General features: G+C 40.0%; 1 protein-coding gene across 4 annotated transcripts in view; it reads left to right on the top strand.

The window, feature by feature from the left end:
- The window catches only part of VPS35L (VPS35 endosomal protein sorting factor like), a 114,838-nt gene that overhangs the window by 51,184 nt on the left and 43,518 nt on the right, over window positions 1-20,136 (top strand). For all 4 annotated transcript variants that reach the window (XM_075069250.1, XM_075069253.1, XM_075069252.1 and 1 more), the window contains 11 exons: window positions 460-571; window positions 2,935-3,051; window positions 3,487-3,540; window positions 3,953-4,033; window positions 4,466-4,528; window positions 5,746-5,831; window positions 8,653-8,733; window positions 10,785-10,848; window positions 11,958-12,056; window positions 14,619-14,696; window positions 15,610-15,724. In XM_075069250.1, coding sequence (XP_074925351.1) covers window positions 460-571; window positions 2,935-3,051; window positions 3,487-3,540; window positions 3,953-4,033; window positions 4,466-4,528; window positions 5,746-5,831; window positions 8,653-8,733; window positions 10,785-10,848; window positions 11,958-12,056; window positions 14,619-14,696; window positions 15,610-15,724 — 950 coding nt within the window. The remainder of the gene's footprint in view (window positions 1-459; window positions 572-2,934; window positions 3,052-3,486; window positions 3,541-3,952; window positions 4,034-4,465; window positions 4,529-5,745; window positions 5,832-8,652; window positions 8,734-10,784; window positions 10,849-11,957; window positions 12,057-14,618; window positions 14,697-15,609; window positions 15,725-20,136) is intronic.

Below are 20,136 nucleotides of genomic sequence, written 5' to 3'. Positions count from 1 at the left end.
TATAGAATAGTTCAGCAAATGTACAAAGACTATCCCAATATTACTGTTCCTTTTTACTGAATAGCCAATGGTCTCCAGCTTGGTGAGTGATGTGCCAGTATTGAAAGGAAATCTGCTCTCAGCTTGGAAGAAAGTTGATCTTTATGTAAGACATCTAATGTAAAATTCATTTAATTGCCTTTAAAATAATGTTTTCCTTGGAGTTAAGCAAAGAAAGTACAGGCTGAGGTTTTCGACATATCCTGCAGTTAAGTGTGGCATTGTCAAATTTAATATTTTCTTGTTTTGCCAACCCTTGATCAACCCATCACCCAAACAGGTGGTGGTAACCCTTTTTTAAAAAGTAGAAATGGAGTGCTATTTAATCATTGTTTGACGTTCAGATTAATGTAAACTAGACAATGAAAAGTGACTTTAATTTATGGTAATCTGCACTGATTTGTGTCCTGTTCCTTTTAGTGCCTTGCTGTTGAATTCAGTGATGTCAGCATTCAGAGCAGAGTTTATTGCTGCAAGATCTATGGATTTTATTGGCATGATTAAAGAGTGTGATGAATCTGGATTCCCCAAGGTAAGTTTTTTGCAATTTAAAGCACTCCTTATTCATTATCTTGCTGAGTGCTTTATACTTTTAGCTAGTTGTCTAGATAATTTGCACAGGATTAAAAAATGGGAACTCTATGCTGTGTAGAATAAGGTGATTTAAGATCTAGATCATATAGTAATTTTTATTCCTGTTTCATTCCTGAGTCCTGAATCCTTTGAGTGGGAGGGATCCAGTGTGAATGGAGACAAGAACTATCTCTTCTGCAGCAGCAGTGAATGGATCAAAAAGAGGCCTGTTGCAGTTTATTTGTAATAAGGAAGGGGCCCTTATTAGCCAGTCAATCCCAGTGCTGGAAAGAACTGCTGGGAATTAACTAATTGTGGCTTCTTCAAGTGATTGCTCATGTGTATTCCACAGTAGGTGTGTGTGCACGCTCGCCACGTGCACTGGTGCCATAAGTTTTTCCCCTAGCAGTACCCATAGGAGGGGAGTGCCCCCCACGACCCTTGGAGTGGCGCCTACCTGGCACACTATAAGGGAAGCTGCGTGCTCCCACCACACTCAGTTCCTTCTTGCTGCCAGTGAAGATGCACCAGAAATGCTCAGCTCCAGCTTTGCTGTAGCTTGTCCCGAGAGCCGTTCGTTCATTCATTAGTACCTGTAGTCAGTTGGCTATTTCAGTTAGTTTTGTTCATTAGTGAGCCCTGGGATTTAAGTCGTGTGGCTCCTGTAGGCTTTCTATGCCAAGGAGTGACCCGCACATGGACTGTCTGCACTGCTTGGGAGAAACCAATATCAGTGAAAGGTGCAAGTCATTCAAGCCCCGGACCAAAAAAGAAAGGGACATTAGGTTCCGGGCCATCCTGATAGAGTTGGCGCTGGCCTGCATGCTGCTCTGAACCAGTATCCAGCACCGTGGCATTGGTACATGGAGACTGTAGACAAGCGGACTCACCCCCACGGCGCCTCCTGCAGGTTGTCCTCGGGAATTAGCTCTTTTTCTAGCCAGGAGCGTCCTCTTGGCCCCGTGTCCCTCCCCGGACCCCAGTGCCCCTTTAACTGGGGTGCTGCCCCCTTGCAGTACCCCACCAATCTGGGTCACCCCTCCCTGGGGAGCCCCCAACCCATTATCCCCACTTTGGTTCAGTTGTGACTACTGCCCAGTCTCCATCTAGCCCCCGTTCACTGGAGCAGACTGCAGTATCAGCCACTCATCACAGGCAAAGGGGTTTGGATCTGCTGCCTTTGTCTACCCCTGGGCTGCCCCCTGCAACTCCCAGTACCTGTTGGCCTTATGCCAGGCCGCAGCCTGGGGCTTTCCAGGCTGGAGCTCCCCAGCTCCTCTGCCTTTCCCCAGCCCTGCTCCACTCAGGTACCCTGTCTCTAGTACCCTGCAGCCAGGCCCTTCTCCCTCTACCGGCAGAGGGAGACTCTCTCTGGGCTTCTGTCTCTCAGCCTCTTATAGGGCCAGCTGGGCCTGATTGGGGCATGGCCACAGCTGAGCCTACTTTCCGCAATCAGCCCAAGCTTCTTTCCCCAGCCACAGCCCTTTCCTGGGCTGTTTCAAGCCCTTCAGGCCAGGAGCAGGGGACCACCCTGCTACAGAGACCCTCCGATACCAATGACCAGTTGGCACTGCTTCCCTTCTGCGGGGCATGCCAAGAGGACCGGAAAGACTCCCTCTTCGCCACGGCACCGAGGGAAGTCTGGGACAGAGGCTAGGCCCATGTCGGGTAGCACTCAATCACCACCGGGCTCTAGGCCTCCGACTCATGTTGAGCGGAGTAGCCTGGCCCCTTCAGAGCTGTACTGCTAGGGGAAAAACTTCCGGCACTGGTGCTCATGGCGAGCACACATACCTATTGTGGAATAGACATGAGCAACACATCTTGAAGAACACCAGTTACGAAAAGGTAACTGTCTTTTCCTTCACACAGCATGTGACTCTACTCCCCATGCGTACTTGTACTGTTTTAAGGGGCTTAATCTTGCCACATGAAGCGAATGGAAGTTTGCTGTTGACTTCAGTGGGAGCAGAATCTGACTTCTGGGTGTGCTAGTTTAAAGCTTTTCTTCAGGAATCTGCCAAATAAGTATTCATGTCAAACAGCAGAACACAATAGAGTACTCTCATGTTTGTCCATCAAAACCAAGTGGTCTTAATGCTGTATATCATTTCAATGTATACACTCTGATGAGTTGCTAATTAAATGTAACTGCTTATAGTTCTCCAACAAAAGTGCATTACAGTTCAGTCTTTGAGCCAGAAAGTATATGATCTTTGAGTGACTTACACAACTAGATGATTTTGTAACCAGTAGTATTTTGAAGTATGATCTGTTTCACAGAGACTCTCTAATTGATAAGATGATTTGATCTTTCCTCAGCATCTTCTCTTTCGCTCTTTGGGGTTAAACTTGGCTATGGCTGATCCTCCTGAATGTGATCGTCTTCAGATATTAAATGAAGCCTGGAAGGTTATCACAAAATTGAAGAACCCACAGGTGGGTCATTGATAGGAGATGAGTTCCGGGGTAAGTTGGAACTGACTTGCCAGTTTCTGACACAGTTGCAACCAGTTCAAAATTATTTAAAAAAAAATAAAAAAATCACAATTACATCTGAGCGTTTAATACACACTGAGCATGGCATTGTCTAGTTCATCATTCCTAGACACTCAATAATTGCCTTATCAATAAGCATATTAGTCATATGTTTCATACATACTCAGTTGTACTCAGTTTGGGTACAGCAAGGCCCCATTCTGAAATTTGTAACCATGAAGGTAGGTCCTTGTCTGGCATTTGGATACAAGCAGGCACAAGTGCCGAAGTAATTTCTTAAGCAAACTGTGGGAAGAGAAATATATACTCTGAAACTTGGTACAGATTTTGAAGGTGATGCATTCTTTTGACCATAACACATATATCTGTTTCTAGGATTATATTAACTGTGCAGATGTGTGGGTGGAGTATACCTGCAGACACTTTACGGTATGTAGGAATTTCTATAAGGATTTTTTTTTCTAATTTTAACTATATGGAGACAGTAAGTAGCTGTATAGCAGTTTACAATGTAAAAAACAATAAACCAGATTATCTCCTAATGTGAGAGCTGAATAGATACAAATTAGAGACCTAAAAGGAGTCCTTTTGATCATTCATGAATATATTTCTAACCTGTATTTGGAACATAATTGGGGAAACAGGCAGTGTTACAGTAAGTGGCTGTTTGAAACCAGGCATTTCTTATTTAAGGTTCAACTACAGCCATGTAGAAAATCCAGTCTTTTGTAAATGGTAATAAATTCTCAACCTTAACTTAGTACTAACAAAGTATTTTAGTAATTTTGATTTCTGCACCATTTTTTATGCCGAGTTGTGACATTTAATTTTTACTACATAGAAGCGTGAGGTCAATACTGTTTTGGCAGATGTTATCAAACACATGACTCCAGATCGTGCATTCGAAGATGCCTATCCACAGGTAAGAAACTGTTTTGATTTACCAGCTCTATAAATAACTAATTTTGTTCCAAGAAAATGCACAGAAGGTTCTAAAGTCTCTTACCTTAGTGTATTTTAAAACGCCTTTTGTAACTCAGGAAGCTCTTCAGAATAAAGTGAAGCTGTGGTGTAGTGTTTCAGTTTTATTCATGGAGGTCAATTTTTAAATCTAGAATAATTTACAACAAAAGATTTGTGTGTATATATAGCTATACATAGAAAGAGAGCAAGAGAGCTGTGTGTGTATGTGTGTGTATATATAATATAAAAATTAGAATTGTTTTCTAGGTATTAACTGGAGAAAAATAACCTATACATTGGATGATTTGCAGGTAGATCTGCACTGATGTCATCATTATGTACTTTAACATGCAATTTGTAATGTATTTAGTTGTTTTTCTTCTTTTCCTAGCTTCAATCAATTATTCAGAAAATTATCACCTATTTCCATGACTTTTCTGTACTTTTTTCAGTGGTAAGTCATATCTTTGCATTGTTTTCTAGAACTTGACTGTAGATTGTTTTCATAAGGCAAGCTAACCTAATTTTCTTCTGTAAGTCATCTGAAAGCTCACATGGTGAGAAGCACTTTTTGTCAAGTATAAAACTGTTAAAACACCATGGGAAGTCTTCTCTTGTTACTTCCTTAAAAAATCCATTATTTGCATTCCAGCTATCACACTGTTTTCTTTCTAGGTTATAGAATATCTTTGTTTTAATGCAGCAGTAACAACCAGCCAGCCAGCAAAGGGGAGGTCAGATTAACTAATACAGCTTATTTGTGTTCTGTGCTGATAACTACATAATGAGTATTTCGGTATAATGCATACATATAATGCGTCATAACAAAGAATTCAGTCAACTCTCCTGGTACTGATTGAGGTGCAAACGAAAGAATAGGGAGGCCAATGGGTAGGTTTGCATTACGAAGTCTGCTTAAACTACTGAAACTTGATTACGGGTAAACTTTTCAAATATACCTAGGCGATTTAGGAGCCAAAATCCCATTTTCAGCAATTTGGGCACCTAATGCTCACTGAAAGTCAGTGGGGCTTAGGCTCCTAAGACTCTTGGGCACTTTGAAAATTTTACCATCCACATATTTTAGGGGTGGTACAGAAACTAATTCTCTAGATTTTCAAATTCAGCATCTTTAAATGACATCCGAACATTCTAAAGCTTCAAAAGTAGCCCTGGAAAAATCAAAAATGGTGGCAGGAATAGGGACTGTAATACCCTATGACTTGTTCCTAGAGTCCTCAGACTTTCCAGTGATTATCATTTCTGTATCTGTGCTGCTTCAAGTATATTATTGCTTTTATAACACGTTATCTATATTTTTTTGTGTCATTTGGCTAAATGAGCTCTGACGTGTTGCATGTTTATACTGGATACTCTTAGCCAATAAGCTAGCTGTTTTGTCAGCCAGTAGGATTTCTCCATTCATACCACCCTGCTATAATCTCACAGCACCTAGTCACTGATCCTCCAGGAAAAATAACTTTCCTCAAAAGAGGTAAAAACTGGTCTATTGCACTCATACACGCATAGCTGAGATTATTTTAAAGATTTCTAAAATATTTATACTTATTGGTTCTTTAGGCTGATTTTCATCTTCAGCAGAGAGATCAAAAGCTTTTGTGTGTAAAATACCTTAATATACCTGTTTTGTTCTTTTAATTGTATTTTTAGGAGAAATTCTTACCATTCCTGGATATGTTCCAGAAAGAAAGTGTGAGAGTGGAGGTTTGCAAGTGCATTATGGAAGCTTTTATTAAGTAAGTAGAAAATATTCTGATTAAGGGCACACTTGGGCAATCTATTGAAAAGTTGTTAGGGGTTAAATGAATCAGGTTTGTAGTCCATTTGGCATGTATAAGGTATTCCAGGCTCCAAGAAGAAAATATAAACATACAATTTTTTATTAGTCGTTTTTATTCATCAGTTGCTTATTACTCTGATTTTCACTGAAAAACAATTATCTGAATAATCTTGTCAACTCTGTGTCTGATAGAAATAACAGATGCGTTGTAGCCACATTGGTCTTAGGATATTAGAGAGACAAGACCTGAAGAAGAGGTTTTTGTAAGAGCTCGTCTCTCTCATGAACAGAAGTTGGTCCAATAAAGATATTACCTCACCCACCTTACCTCAGAAATATAACTTGACTTTCCTCGTAGTAAACAGTTAGATTTGTTGTTACTGATTCCAGATTAATTGTTCTTTGTGCTTGCTTCAATTTCCATTACTTGAGTTGGGTTACATGATAAAATGCTGTATATTCCTAGCCTTGGCTGACATCAGCAATGATCTTGGCATATGAATAAGGAAAGGAACAAATAGACATGTTTGTTGCAGTAAAATGAATGTTTCCTGAATGGAAAATGATATCAGAAGGTGAGATTTCACGTTCAAACTTTTCAGAGTCCAGAATAGTTGTTTTCATTAAAACAAAAGATATTTTTTGAAACATTACTTTCTTTTCTTATCTTTTCCTTTTAAATGCTCAAATTGGAGAGTAGTACATAATTTAAAAGTGATACCTGAGTTTCAATTAGATTTATTCCAATCAGAAGTATTAAGTGTTGATAATTCAGGCATGAAAAAATAGTGAAAGGTTGGCTAGAGCAACTTCCATTGGTCTGTTACAAAGAGAAAACTGTTATGATTTCTTGATCGCATAGTTGAAAAACATTGATAGCCATTCAGATTCTGCCTAATGTGTATATGCTGCATTATGTCAATTGTATATTCCAAGGGGACTGTATATAACAGATGGTGCAGTTGATGGTCCCAGGTTTGGAGTCTTTCGTTAGTAGTTCTAAATTTTTCAAAAATGTAGTCCACTGTAGTTGGCGGAAGCCTGCAAATGGTTTTTGACCGTGACAAAAATGCACCTTGAATACGTTTTAAAAACCAAACTAAAACCCAGAAAACTTTATTTGAAGTCCTTTAGAAATATTGTTGTAAATACAGAAGGCCAAATTACCAGTCACTGACCCCTTCCATACACTTCTAAGTGTCCCTGTCCCAAATGGTAACTACTTGAAGCGAATGGAATACGTATTAATGACGTTTTCAGGCTTACCTCCACTTAAAAGAAAGCTGGACGGTGATAAATATTTCCTGTTCTATTCCACTTACAGTGAGATGGACCTGCTCCTGATACATGTAGAGCACTCTTTTGGTAATGCCCTTTTGTTAGGCAATATATTAAGTGGAGAGCTTTTAATACTACATAGACAAAGAACACTTAAGAATACATTCATTTACTATATATTATTTATCACTAGGCATTTGTACAGCAGAAAAAAACATATTCAGTACAAATAGAATGAACAATTAATTGCCCTCATAATATTTCCTAGTTAGGCACTAGTAGACTATAAGATCTGGATTGCAGGGCTCTTCAGCTGTATCACTCTAAAGCCAGGTGCTTAATCTCTGTATTAATATCTAGAGTAATTACTGCTAATCAGATTGGCAGGTGGTTCTAGATGGCTCCTCCCGTCATACAGAGGGAGTGGGTGTGTCTCTTTGGGCCATTAGGAAATGGGGTAGAGGGGGCCTCTGGAGAGGAAGCTTAGGCTGAAGTTTATGCTTCAGCGTTTTTGAGTTGTCAAAGAAGCCATACCTCAGGAAGGAAATGCAATTGAATGCCAGCATCACGGTGGTTCCCTGTGTTGAGGATACAGTGGGGCTTGGTCTGTTCACAGGGGCTGTTCTGAATGCTCTGTTACAGTAAAAGATACAGTGGTTATAAGTTAATACAGTATAGAGCATGCATTGCTCATCAGGTTAGATGTCTCTGCCCTTTATCTCTTTCAGGCTGCTTTGTTTTATTGCATACTGAGTGTTAACGCTTCTTTGCCCTTGGCAGTTGATTGACTGTGTTAGTTTTGAGGCACTTTTGTTCTCCTCCTTTGGAGCTCAGACTACAGAAGAGCAAATGGTTTCTTTCAAAATATCTATTGAAAATGGCATTTGAGATACTGTCTAGGAAATAGAGTGACATTTCTCATTCCTCTGGTAACTCAGGAATTCTTGGTTTTGGCTTCAGTATTTATTTGTGGCATGATTAATACCTCAAGGTGATGCAACTTGAGGATGTAAATTTGGTTATCTAATTAGTCCTTGCACGCCTAGACAGGGCATGTCACCCATTCTGTTCTATCTGAGATTTCTTTACTGGTTTTGCTTTCAAGTTCTTAGCTGGACATTTCTGGGCAATCTGTCTATACTCTCACCACCCATAAGACTTAAGCTGTCTGTGACTTTGTAATAATTCCGCCAGATAGTTATGAAAAAATAAACATGACAGTAGGACTTATATTTAACTGTGTATTGACTGTGAAGGTATAAATATACCTTAAGTATTTTTGTAAAAAGAAAGATGCCTTGGGATGTTGCACAATGTAAGGTGTTCTTTGGAGGTTATTTCACAGAGATCATGTTTTCACCATTGCCATTCTCTGTTCATAAGAGTATATAAAGGCTGCCTATGCAAAATTACGATTAAATTAATTTTAAGCTTTTCCACTGTTGTGTCTTGGAGAAACGGCAGAATTTTTATCAATATTTTCAAAAAATGTTTTTTAGACATCAACAAGATGCTACTAAAGACCCTGTCATACTCAATGCTCTTCTACACGTGTGCAAGACCATGCACGATTCTGTGAAGTAAGATGAAATTTACATGTACTATAATACAGAATATGTGTAAATGGTGGATGTTCTGATGTATAGTTATACTTTTAGGGGGGTTAATATTTCAGGGTGAATTTATGCATGGCCCTCTGTTTTGCTTTAATGGGAGCTGTGCAGTGAAATCACAACACAAATTATTTACTCTTTAATCATTTGCTTTGTTAGATTCTTTTGTTTCAGCATTCAAACTGGAAAATGGCAATAACTTAATAGATTTTTTTTTTCTAGTGTGGAGGGAGGCAGCAAGGATGCTTTTTGAGAATAAAAACATAAACAGAGTAGCAGATGCTGTTAAGAGAAATAATGCCAGTTTGGGCTCTTTTCAGTTTTTGAGAGGATAAAAAGCAGCTAGAATCTTCCAGGAGCTATAGTGAACAATAAGAGTATTTAGAGGTTTTCAATACATACTTCGCCATTAAAAACACGGCTCCCAAAACTGAGTTGCACTCCAGCCACTTTCAGTTATTTGACCTACACAAAGCAGCCCTAATCTGGCAGAAATAACAAGAAGATCTCTCTCAAGTAGCGGGATTGCTGGGTGGTAGAGAAACTCCTACATCAAACTCCCACCCTGTGGCTGTACAGGAAATGAGGATCCCCAGCTGTCATAATGGCTCTCAGGGGCTGATGGCAGTTAGAACAGTTAAGAATAGCCTTCCTTTTTCCATGCAACCCTCTCTGAACCTTGACTGGGAGCCTTGGAAAACCCCTAATTAGCAATTCTTTTAGTTTAGGCGAAGTTAATTTACATCATTCCTTTTGATTCTGTTCTGTCAGCTCTTACAATGACTATTTTACATAGCATTCTAATAAATTAAAACTACTGCCACTTTTCACAAACTTCGGTGCAGCAAAGCTTCAGCCCATGGTCTAGATCTTAGCACAACATAAGCCACTTGAACAACTGTTGAATGGTAACAACTTTTAGGCCCTGGTACCAAGCTGGGTCAGATTTGAACTGCCAACCTATATAATTGACCTGTAGATCTCATTAAAAATCTCCTGAGCTGTCCAGGTCACCCTAGTTCTTTCTTTTGACCTGAGGTTTTCCTTCCTTCCTTTACTGGATAAAACTATTGTCCTGTTTCCATCTGGTGTCTGCTCAAGGAAAATGGTAAAATGATAAACAGGAGGTCAAAGCTGGAGACAAGTATGTAATGGTAGAAGAATTAAATAGGATTTCTTAATTGTAATTTAAATTTCTGTTTATCCATTTTCATCCAAACGGATCTAGCTTATTGGATTTCTATGTGATGTAAATTTGTCTTATATTGGATTTGGGTTATGCTTTCAGAAAGATCAGATATATTTGTGGTAATTTTGGAAGTAAATGTATTATTTTAGTACTATTTGTGACAGCAGAACTTCTATAATGAAAACAGTGGTAGTAGTAACAGAGTTAAAAGGATACAGTTGAGTAATCATAGCTTAAAACAAGAACCTTCTTATAAATAACACCTTAGAGAATAAAAACTAAAAGAACGTTAAATATAACATTTAAGGGTTTTTTTAAATTGTTTGTATTTCTCTCAAGTTAGGAACATGAATTTAGATTAGCTAATCTAATTTGTTTATAATTAGTTTATAGTCAATTTCTCATTCATGTTTTCATGTTGTAGTTCAATGCTGCACCGCTGAATTGCTGTTTTGAGAATATTAGTCTGGATAAAAGCTATATCTTTTTTCCACTGGGATTCAGAGTAGTTCATAGAAACATTTCTGTTGGTCTCTAAATTTTATAAAATCTTATTTTACAGAATTTACATATTAGGTGAAACTTGTCTGGTAATATCCCTTTAAGAGTATTATTAAAAATAGCTGACAATCATAAATACAATGTGATTTTAATTTCGTTAAAAATTGAGTGTAAGAATGAGTATAAGATTAATGTGTCCTTAAAATGAGTGAATTAGATACTGTGAGCATAAAAGAAATTTTAAGAATTTGTAAAATATGTATATCGTTGAAACTTGTTTTTTGAAAATGGCTTATCTTATGTTGACTATGTAAATTTACTGTTGCAGTGCACTAACACTTGAAGATGAAAAGAGAATGTTAGCATCTTTGATAAATGGATTTATAAAAATGGTGAGTACTTAATATTCATGATTGCCTGGGAAAACTTTTTATGACAGAGATACCATGTGGGAAGTAGACACCCCAATACCACTGAAATTCAATGGGACTTAAGCATCCAACTTGCTCAGGATATTTTAAAAATCCTATCCAGTATATTTAGCAAAGGAAATATGCAGATGTTTTGAAGAAATGTCATACAACTATTGATCCTTACATGGTATCGCAGGCCAAGTTTAAAGTGTAGGTATCACCGCATGCATCAAAATCTTCTGTTAAATGTTTTTAAATATCTTGTAAAACCTATACATGTTTTAAAGTTTAATATTAATGAATGTCTTGCCTGTTGTGACAGTCTGAAAGGTCACAGGTCACTAGCAAGTGAACAGTAACATTAGCAGATGTAATTCCACCACCCATACCTGAGGGGGATCAACACAAAATTAAAAACAAAAAAACATTTTTTTAAAGGTCAGTTTCTTGAGCGCTCCAGCATTTCAAAATTGAGACTGACTTTAAAAATAACATCTTTAAAAAAAACCAAATGCTCACTCTTCAAAAAAACAGTTTGTATTGGGTGCATGATAAACTAGTGTCAATAAAAAGGTTGATTCATTAATCTGTTTGTAGAGTGATTATGTTGGTTTTCTGTTAAGCTGCCTTTATTTATTTACTTTTTAAATGCAAACCTCACCAAACTCGCACTTCCTATATACCTCACGTTAGGAATTCTGTTAGATATCAGATATCTTTCCAGAAGTCTGGAAGCTGATAAGTGTTGTATGCTTGATTAATATTCAGGTCATAAATCAGAGACCATATATTGTTTTAAAAATAATAAAAACAAAACAAACAAAAAACACTTGCAGATGTCCCTAGAAGCTAAATTATGAAAGACGAACAGTTGAAGGAGAATCTCTTGTATCCCTAACAGGTGTGATCAAGTTCCTTTGAAATTATTGAATTTAACTTCATTTGAGGATCTTCATTCCAACCCTTTTGGAACAAACAAAAGAGAGAGAGAGTGCACCTTATAGAAGTGCACACATTATAGAAAGATCAAATATCTGTGTTCTGCAGACATGTCATAAGTGTGACTTTTTGTATCTTCCTAATCCCAGGTATCGTTTGGCCGGGACTTTGAGCAGCAGCTGAGTTTTTATGTTGAAGCTAGGTCAATGTTTTGCAATCTGGAGCCTGTTCTTGTCCAGCTGGTTCATGTAAGCAACAAATTAGCTGCAGATGATGTCTCAATCAGTGGGTTCCCCTCTTCCTATCTCCTCCTCTCATCTCATCCCCCCCCCCCCCCCCCCCCCGATTGCCATTTCTTATGTTTACTGTGTTAAGGTTTATTTCGCTAGGTATTCAGGAGTAGACTTTTTTTGTTTTTGCCTTTCTTTTCTCACTACATTTTTCTTCAATTGTGTGCTTTTTCCTCATGCTTAGTACCATTTAATGATGCAAATTAGCTGTTTCATTGGCTTATGGAACAAACAGTACTACAAGGTCCTCCTATATATTCAGAAATTGGAGGCGAATCGTCACAGGCGGAATCATGTGAGTGCTGTCAAGGAGAGGGTCTGTCTCTGGAACAGACTTCTAGCTGAAATTAGACAAATTCCAGAGTCAGGCCACCTTTGTCAAACTCGGCAAAATTTTCCTATTTAATCAAGTTTTTGCACCGGAAGCAGAAGGAAATGCATAATATCACCCTCCCCATCCCCCACAACCCCATCAAAAGTAAACCTTTCTATAGCTGTATAAAGGGTAAGAGCCAGAGACTTCATAAATTCCACTGGGACTTGGCTGTTTGCATATGAAAGGTGTTGAAATACCGCAGTGACTGGTGGTAGTATAAAATTCTTCCATAGATACCTTCTGCACATTTCTTCCGAAAAATGTGGTGATGGTCTAACTGGATTTTGAACTGGATATTAGAAGAAATGGGACATCTTTCATAGTTAAGTTTATTTTCTTTTGTGTTTAATTTTTAAATGATGATTATACACAAGATGGAAACAGTATTTCACAAAAATAAATAATTAAAAGTCAAAGACTTTGGTGGAGTTATGGAATCCAGGAGCACAAATAAGAACCCACCCTATAAGGTATATGAAAAGACTCTACATTTTAGGTTCTGTATTTGTTTTAACGTCCCATATTTAGAAATCAGTTTGGCAGATTGATATTGAGATACACTGAGTTCATATGACTAGATCAATGTAGGGAATTTTTTTTTGTAATTAAATAGGAATTTCCCCATTCTTGCGTAGTTCAAGCAAACAAGAAAAAATAGGAATGGAAAAGGTTGAAATGCCAGATCAGCAATTCAGTGTGTAATTTACAAGTGCTGGTTAGCCTTTGCATGCATCCCCCATAACAAACTGTGGGAGCATAATTTCATATTTTTAAATTTAAAACTGTTGGGTAACTGAAAAATAATAGCAACATAATAATCAGGATGACTGCTTTGGTGTTTGGTGGTAAAAGGACAGGGAGAATGAATCCATTGCTACTAATTAGATTGGTTTATAAAATGGGAGTTACAAGCAGATACTGATTGACTCATTTACTGTATCTTCCTAATTTACAGTTCGCTATCTCCTAAAGCAGCCTTGGGTGGGAATTCAACCAATTGTCTTTTTTTATTTTTGTTCTTGTTTTTATGTAACAAATAATTTTACATAACCACTAATACACTCAAAATGCAGATACGATAAATACTTCATTTCCTGGAGGTTAGACCTAGGCTAAATACTGCACCTAAGGCATATCAGTATCTTGTGTAACGGCGCACATTGTCCAGCTACATCGGAAGAAAGAGAGGAGGCAATGGATGTGGTTTAGTTAGGCCACAATAAAAACAAAATCACTTAAAATATCTGGGAGTACATGGCAATAAATTGTACATTGCTGATCATCATAGTTTCCTACTCATTTCCATATAATCCCCAATGTGGTCCCGACCATCCAGTTGCTGGGACCCTATCCCCTCTCCTCTTGTATGAGGTAAAAGGGGGCTAGAAAAGGAGGAAGGGGTCAGCTGCTCACTGTTCCAGATGTAGGAGCCCCAAACCTCCCCTTCCTCAGCATTCTCAAGATGTCTTCTCTCTAATCCTTTTCCATACCCGTCCATAACAAGTATCTGCACTGGACATCTGCCATGAGTTTTACCTACTAAGTTGTGGCATTATAACCAAACACCCATCCCCAACCGTACAGGGTCCCAGACTTGCTTTGGGAAAGATGAAAAAACCCACCCCATCTCGCCGAGTCTTGCAGTGAGGGAAAAATTCTTTCCCAGTCCCCAAGGAAAAAGGGGCAACAGAAGATCATAAAGGAAGCTGGTTCTTTCTCAGATTTCATGGGAGGGAGGGTGGTGCTGCCAGCCCGATCCAGGTAAAAGAGGGCTTCTCCTGGATTGCATGGGGTCAAAATACCCCCATTCTCTCCCTCCCCTCTTCCAGTCAGCAGGAAGGGCAGTATCCGCTCCAGACCTGACCTAGCTGCTTCCTGCTCTTCCGTATTCTGTCTGTCCATGGAAACTTTCCCTTTCTGCCCCATTTGCAGAGGGGAGGCCGTAAAGGGACCACAACTCCTTTCTTTCTGGCCAGCCAGACAAGGACTCTCCAAATATAGTTGTGATGAACATGTTATCCCTTTAGCTCCTTCTGTTTCCCATATGTTTGACTTGACAGAATGATAAAAGTTGCGTGTTTATTTGCAGACCTGGTAAATCTATTCATTTCTATTAGTGCCTTACCTTTCTTTTTTATATACAGTCTGTGAACCAACTGGCAATGGAAACAAGAAAAGTGATGAAAGGAAATCATTCCAGAAAGACAGCCGCATTTGTCAGGGTAGGTGCAAAAGTCAAATATATTTCTAGATTATTCATCCCATATGCACAGATGTTACAATGGGTGGAACCTAAGGTTGTGATTTATACAGAAGAAATACATTTTTGGTTTCCATATTATTTATCAACTCACTTTCCCTTATGGGCACTGATATTTACTCACTGACAGCCAGTTGCTGCCATCCTCATTAGACAAAACTCCTGCAGAGTCCAGTGAGTTTGCCTAAGTAAGGGTGATGGGATTTGGTCCGTAAGTGAAGTTTTTTAAGCCCTCCTTTAAGGAAATTTCATTTTTCCAAATTGTCATTGTATGCAAGCCAGTTATATAGAGGAGGGAGAAGAGCTGCTGCAAGCTAAATGACATGACAATGTGTATCATAATCAAAAGTCAGAGTGGATACTTGCATCTAAAATAACATATTCTCATAGTGCAGGTGTGTCTTTACACCAGAACTATATGATTCATATGTATCAGCGTGCCGGTTTTTCCCTGAAGCATCCCACTTTCGTAGAAAGTGTAGATCTTGCTGGGGAAGGATTAACTGGATTGTGTTGACTCAGTCAAGTGACTCATGGTAGCTGGATATACAGGGAAGTGGGATTGACTTTCTGGAGAGAGAGAGGATCTAGGGTGCGGGTTGATCACTCCTGAGGGAGGAACCCTAGGAGAGAGAAAGCCTTCAAAGAAGTTCTGAGCTAATCTTTATTGTTTTCACTGTTAATAAAGGGAAACCCCAAGATTTGGGTCAGTTTGAACTTCACATACTTTCTGGGCTGTGTTTTGTAGAAGAAGGTAGGAAAGATACCTACTTGCATATACAACAGTAGTTAATAAACATAGTCCTCAAATTGCTATACCTCTAATTTAAGAAATTATTTGAGTCATATTTTCATACATTTTCTTCTTTTCTTAGGCTTGCGTTGCCTTCTGCTTCATCACAATTCCATCTCTGACTAGTATCTTTGCACGTCTTAATTTGTACCTGAACTCTGGACAGGTTGCCCTGGCAAATCAGTGCCTTTCACAAGGTAAGACAGGTGTTTTGTTTCAATTGCATAATAATCCTTTCTTGCCAGAAAACAGGATATTACTAGTTGTGGATAATATTGATTGTTTGAAACTGAAGTTAACTCTTTCACTCCTTATTCTTACACACCTTGCTGTAGTCAGAAAATAAAATAATTCTAAAATGTATTTTTGCAAACTAGCATATTTAAAATATAGGAATTATTGTAGAAAAGAGAGATCTGCTATTCAACTATTCCTTATTTTAGCTTCAGCTATAATTTTTTAAATAGCGTATCTTCAGAAAAAGCAGTGCTGTTTTAAATAAGGGACTTGAACTTGTGTGCAAATAATGTGCTTTAAGTACATTTTTCTTGAGGAGGAGGAGGAAACTTAGACCAGCTAAATGATTATGCATGGAGACTGATATTCCTGTGAAAAACTGTTGGCAAAGAATTAAAGGTCTAAGTACTTCAGTACCTAATCATTGATTGTGGTGCTGCATTTTGTTATGGTACTGGAAGATAGATGTCAAAGCACAGAAGGAATATGCCATGAAGAAAATACTTTGCTAATAAAAATGTGTCACATGTTCCAGAGAAACTAGTATTGACTATAGGGTTGCCAATTTTCTAAATACAGAAAACCAAACTCTCTTGCCCTGCCTCTACCCTGTCCCTTCTCTGAGGTCCTGCCTCTGCTTCCTCCATCCTTCCTCCTTCCATTGTTCGCTCTCCTCCACCCTCGCTCAGTGCTCACTTTCACTGGGCTGGGGCAGGGGATTGGGATACGGGATGGGGTGAGGGCTCCGGCTGGGAGTGCAGGTTCTGGGGTGGGGTTGGGGATGAGGGATTTGGGGTGCAGGAGGGGACTCTGGCCTGGGGGTGGGGTTGGGGCTGAGGGGTTCGATATGAGGGAGGGGACTCTAGGCTAGGGCGGGGGTTTGGGTGTTGAGAGGTGAAGGCTCCAACTGGAGGTCTGGACTGTGGGGTGGGGCCAGGGTGAGGGGTTTGGGGTGCAGTATGGGGCTCTGGGATGCGTTGGGGTGCAGGCTCTGGGAGGAAGTTTGGGAGGGGATTCCAAGTTGGGGTAGGAGGTTGGGACACAAAAGGGAGTTTGGGGTGAGGGCTCTGACTGGCGCTGACCTCAGGCAGCTCCTGGGAAGCAGAATCATGGATCTCCAGCTGCTAGGCATGCTGCCCCCACATGCTGCCCCCACCCGCAGGCACTGCCCCTGCAGCTCCTATTGGCCACGGTTCCTGGCCAATGGGAGTTGTGGAGCTGGTGCCTGGGACAGTGCCTGCGGGTGGGGGCAGGGTGCGGAGCCCCCCCTGGCTGCCCCTTCATCTAGGAGCCAGAGGGACATGCCAGCCACTTCCTGGGAGCTGTGTGGAGCTGGGCAAGCAGCCTGTTTGCCTCATTGGCACTGCGGCCAATCGTAGAATCATAGAATATTAAGGTTGGAAGAGACCTCAGGAGGTCATCTAGTCCAATCCCCTACTCAAAGCCAGACCAACATTAACAAAATCATCCCAGCCAGGGCTTTGTCAAGTCAGGACTTAAAAACCTCTAAGGATGGAGATTCCACCACCTCCCTAGGTAACCCATTCCAGTGCTTCACCACCCTCCTAGTGAAACAGTGTTTCCTAATATCCAGCCTAGATCTCCCTCACTGCAACTTGAGACCATTGCTGCTGCTTCTGTTATCTGCCACCACTGAGAACAACCAAGCTCCATCCTCTTTGGAACTCCTTTCAGGTAGTTGAAGGCTGCTATCAAATCCCCCTCACTCTTCTCTTCTGCAGACTAAATAACTCCAGTTCCCTCAGCCTCTTCTCCTAAGTCATGTGCCTTAGCTCCTAATTACCGTCAAACTAATGCCTGAACGTGGTGTTCAGTCAGGGGCTCTGTTTTACGAGATGTCTTAGACGAGATGTAAAACAGAAATACTGATCACTTGTGGTTTAAAAAAAATATCCCATGGCAAGAGTTATGAGTGTGAGCCCTGGTGTCCTGTTCAAATTCCAGCTTGAGCATACTTGCCTAAAAGCAGCTTCCTCTACTTCACCTGGATAGAGTGTCCCTCATTCCCTGGCTTAAGCTGTTACACATTTTTACTGTGCGCTCGTAAATTGTTGTGATCTTTAGCCTCAGAGATTACTACATTTCATTGCTGAGTGAAGTGCTTCCTATATGCTGTATATGGTTTGCGTAATGCTTAGGGATTTTTCATGGCCTTCTTTTTACCTTTAATAATGTCTTGTTTGTTAAACATTGTTTTTCCCTATACTTTTTTGTGCACTTCTGTAGTGAAAGTCGTAAATTGCATTACTATGAAAGCAACATCTTGTGGTGGCTTTTATCTCTGATTTTAGCTTTGTGTATGTATATAGAAGAATTAGCGAAGCTCATGTTGTAACATTTGAACAACACTTGTTATGTATGGAAGAGCATCCAATATTTGGCTCGTATTGCTGGCACTGCCACCCTAACTTACTATGAAATATCAAGGGGTGTTTGGGTGGGGTGGGGAGAGGGAGGATGACAACTGATGGAATCAAGATGGGTTTTGCATATAAGTTGACAAATCAAATAAAACTTATTTTTAACAACGTGAACTTGGCTTGAAGGGTGCAGGCACTTGTGCCTACAAAATTAGTTGGAGTCTAAAATTTACACTTGTCTTGCGGTATGCAGTGTTGTAGGTGTGTCAGTCCCAGGATATTTACTCCTGGCGGAATTCTATGTCACTGCTTGCATAATTAATGAGACATGCATATTTAATTTTTTGTGCAGAAAAAAGCTTCTGCTGGAAAGTTGCTTCAGTTCTGACTTTTGCCCAGCAGTGGGCACTATGACGCTAGAACAGAGCAACAGCTCCCAGGCAGCTAGGGAAGAGAAAAAGCCTGCCTTCTTCACAGGGCCTGTCAGGCCAGATCAGGAGACAAGGGCTATGGGGAGATAGACAGCGTGGGGCTGCTGGCGATCACAGACAAGGACTCATAAGGGCTATTGGGCTAGGGGCTGAATGGGAGTGGATGTGCAGGGCCACATGGGGACATGGGATGGCTGAGTGGGGGCACAGAGACACGTGGGAACAGGGGGAGGGGTGCAGGGCCACATTGGGATGGAGGAAGTGGGGGCAGAGGGACACATGAGCAGGGGGTGCAAAGACACATGGGGGTGCAGGAATACATGGAGACAGGGGCAGATGTGCCTGACTGAGAGAGGCTAGGAGTTAGGCAGGGTCTGCATGGGGAAGCTGCCTAACAATCTCTGCCCGCCCCCCAAATAAACCTATTCCATAGTTTTCCTACCCATTCCCAACAACCCTCCAAGTTCACACCTAACCTCCTTCCCAGCGATTTACTTCCCTCTCCCTCAGCTCCAACTCCTCCAAGCCTTTGCACTGCTTCTGTGGGGGGCGGGAAATACAATCCTGTATTGTAGTTTAAATGAATCATTACTCAGAGTTCTGTATTAATATGCCTAGTAAGGAATCTATTTGTCAAAAAACATTTCCTGAATCTTTTTTGTTGTCTCTATTTTTATAGACATACTTGCTGACAGATATTCTGAAATAAATTACTACAAATAATTGAAACTGGTGTGATTATATTGTGTTATTTTGACAAATAAAATATGCAGAATTTTGCAGAATTTGAAAATATTGTGCACAGAATTTTTATTCTTTGTGGTGCAGAATTCCCCCAGGAGTATATGATATTAGAGAGAGAAGGTGGGTAAGGTATCTTTTATTGGCCCAACTTCTGGTAATGAGAGAGACAAGCTTTTGAGCTGCACACAGCGCTTCCTTGTCCTGCCAACTGTCTGTGCCAGAATGTTGCTTTGCAGCCTATGTCTGACTTCCCACCTAATAGCAGGCTGTTATACTGTGGGAGGAAAGGGCTGTCATGCATATTTATTTTGAAGACCAGTAGGAGATAAGGGTGAAGTGAGGGTGTTTAAATATCAGTAGCTAAACAAACGCAAAGCTTTAGCCCTTTGGGTATACTGTAACTTTTGTAATTGAACTTGTAGCCTGACTTTAAAAAAACAAGCCCATATAAGTCATTTGCTTTTGTGACTGTTAAGGGAGGGGTCTCATATTAAAAGCTTTCAAGAAATTTCAGGTGTTAACACTAAAGAGGAAAAGAAATAGTTTCAGGTGGGAAAAACTGTCTGCTGAAGAGATCTATTAGACTGTGAAATAGTCTTCCAGTAGAGGTGGTAGAAACCTTATTACTAGTAATTTTAAAACTGCAGTAGGAAGCAATCCTTCACTTCCATGGAGATAGAACACAACATATAGCCTGTCTCTGATTTCTGTGAGTCCATATAAATGCAGGGAAGAATAACTTTTCATCTACTTACACTTTGTCTTCCTGTTTCAGCTGATAATGTTGCCAAAGCTGTGCATTCACTAGTAAGTTCC

Source organism: Chelonoidis abingdonii, chromosome 9 (assembly GCF_003597395.2).
Source record: "Chelonoidis abingdonii isolate Lonesome George chromosome 9, CheloAbing_2.0, whole genome shotgun sequence".
NCBI classification, from domain to species: Eukaryota; Metazoa; Chordata; order Testudines; family Testudinidae; genus Chelonoidis; species Chelonoidis abingdonii.
Note: the sequence above shows the minus strand (reverse complement) of the source record. Positions and strands in the feature narration are given on the sequence as shown.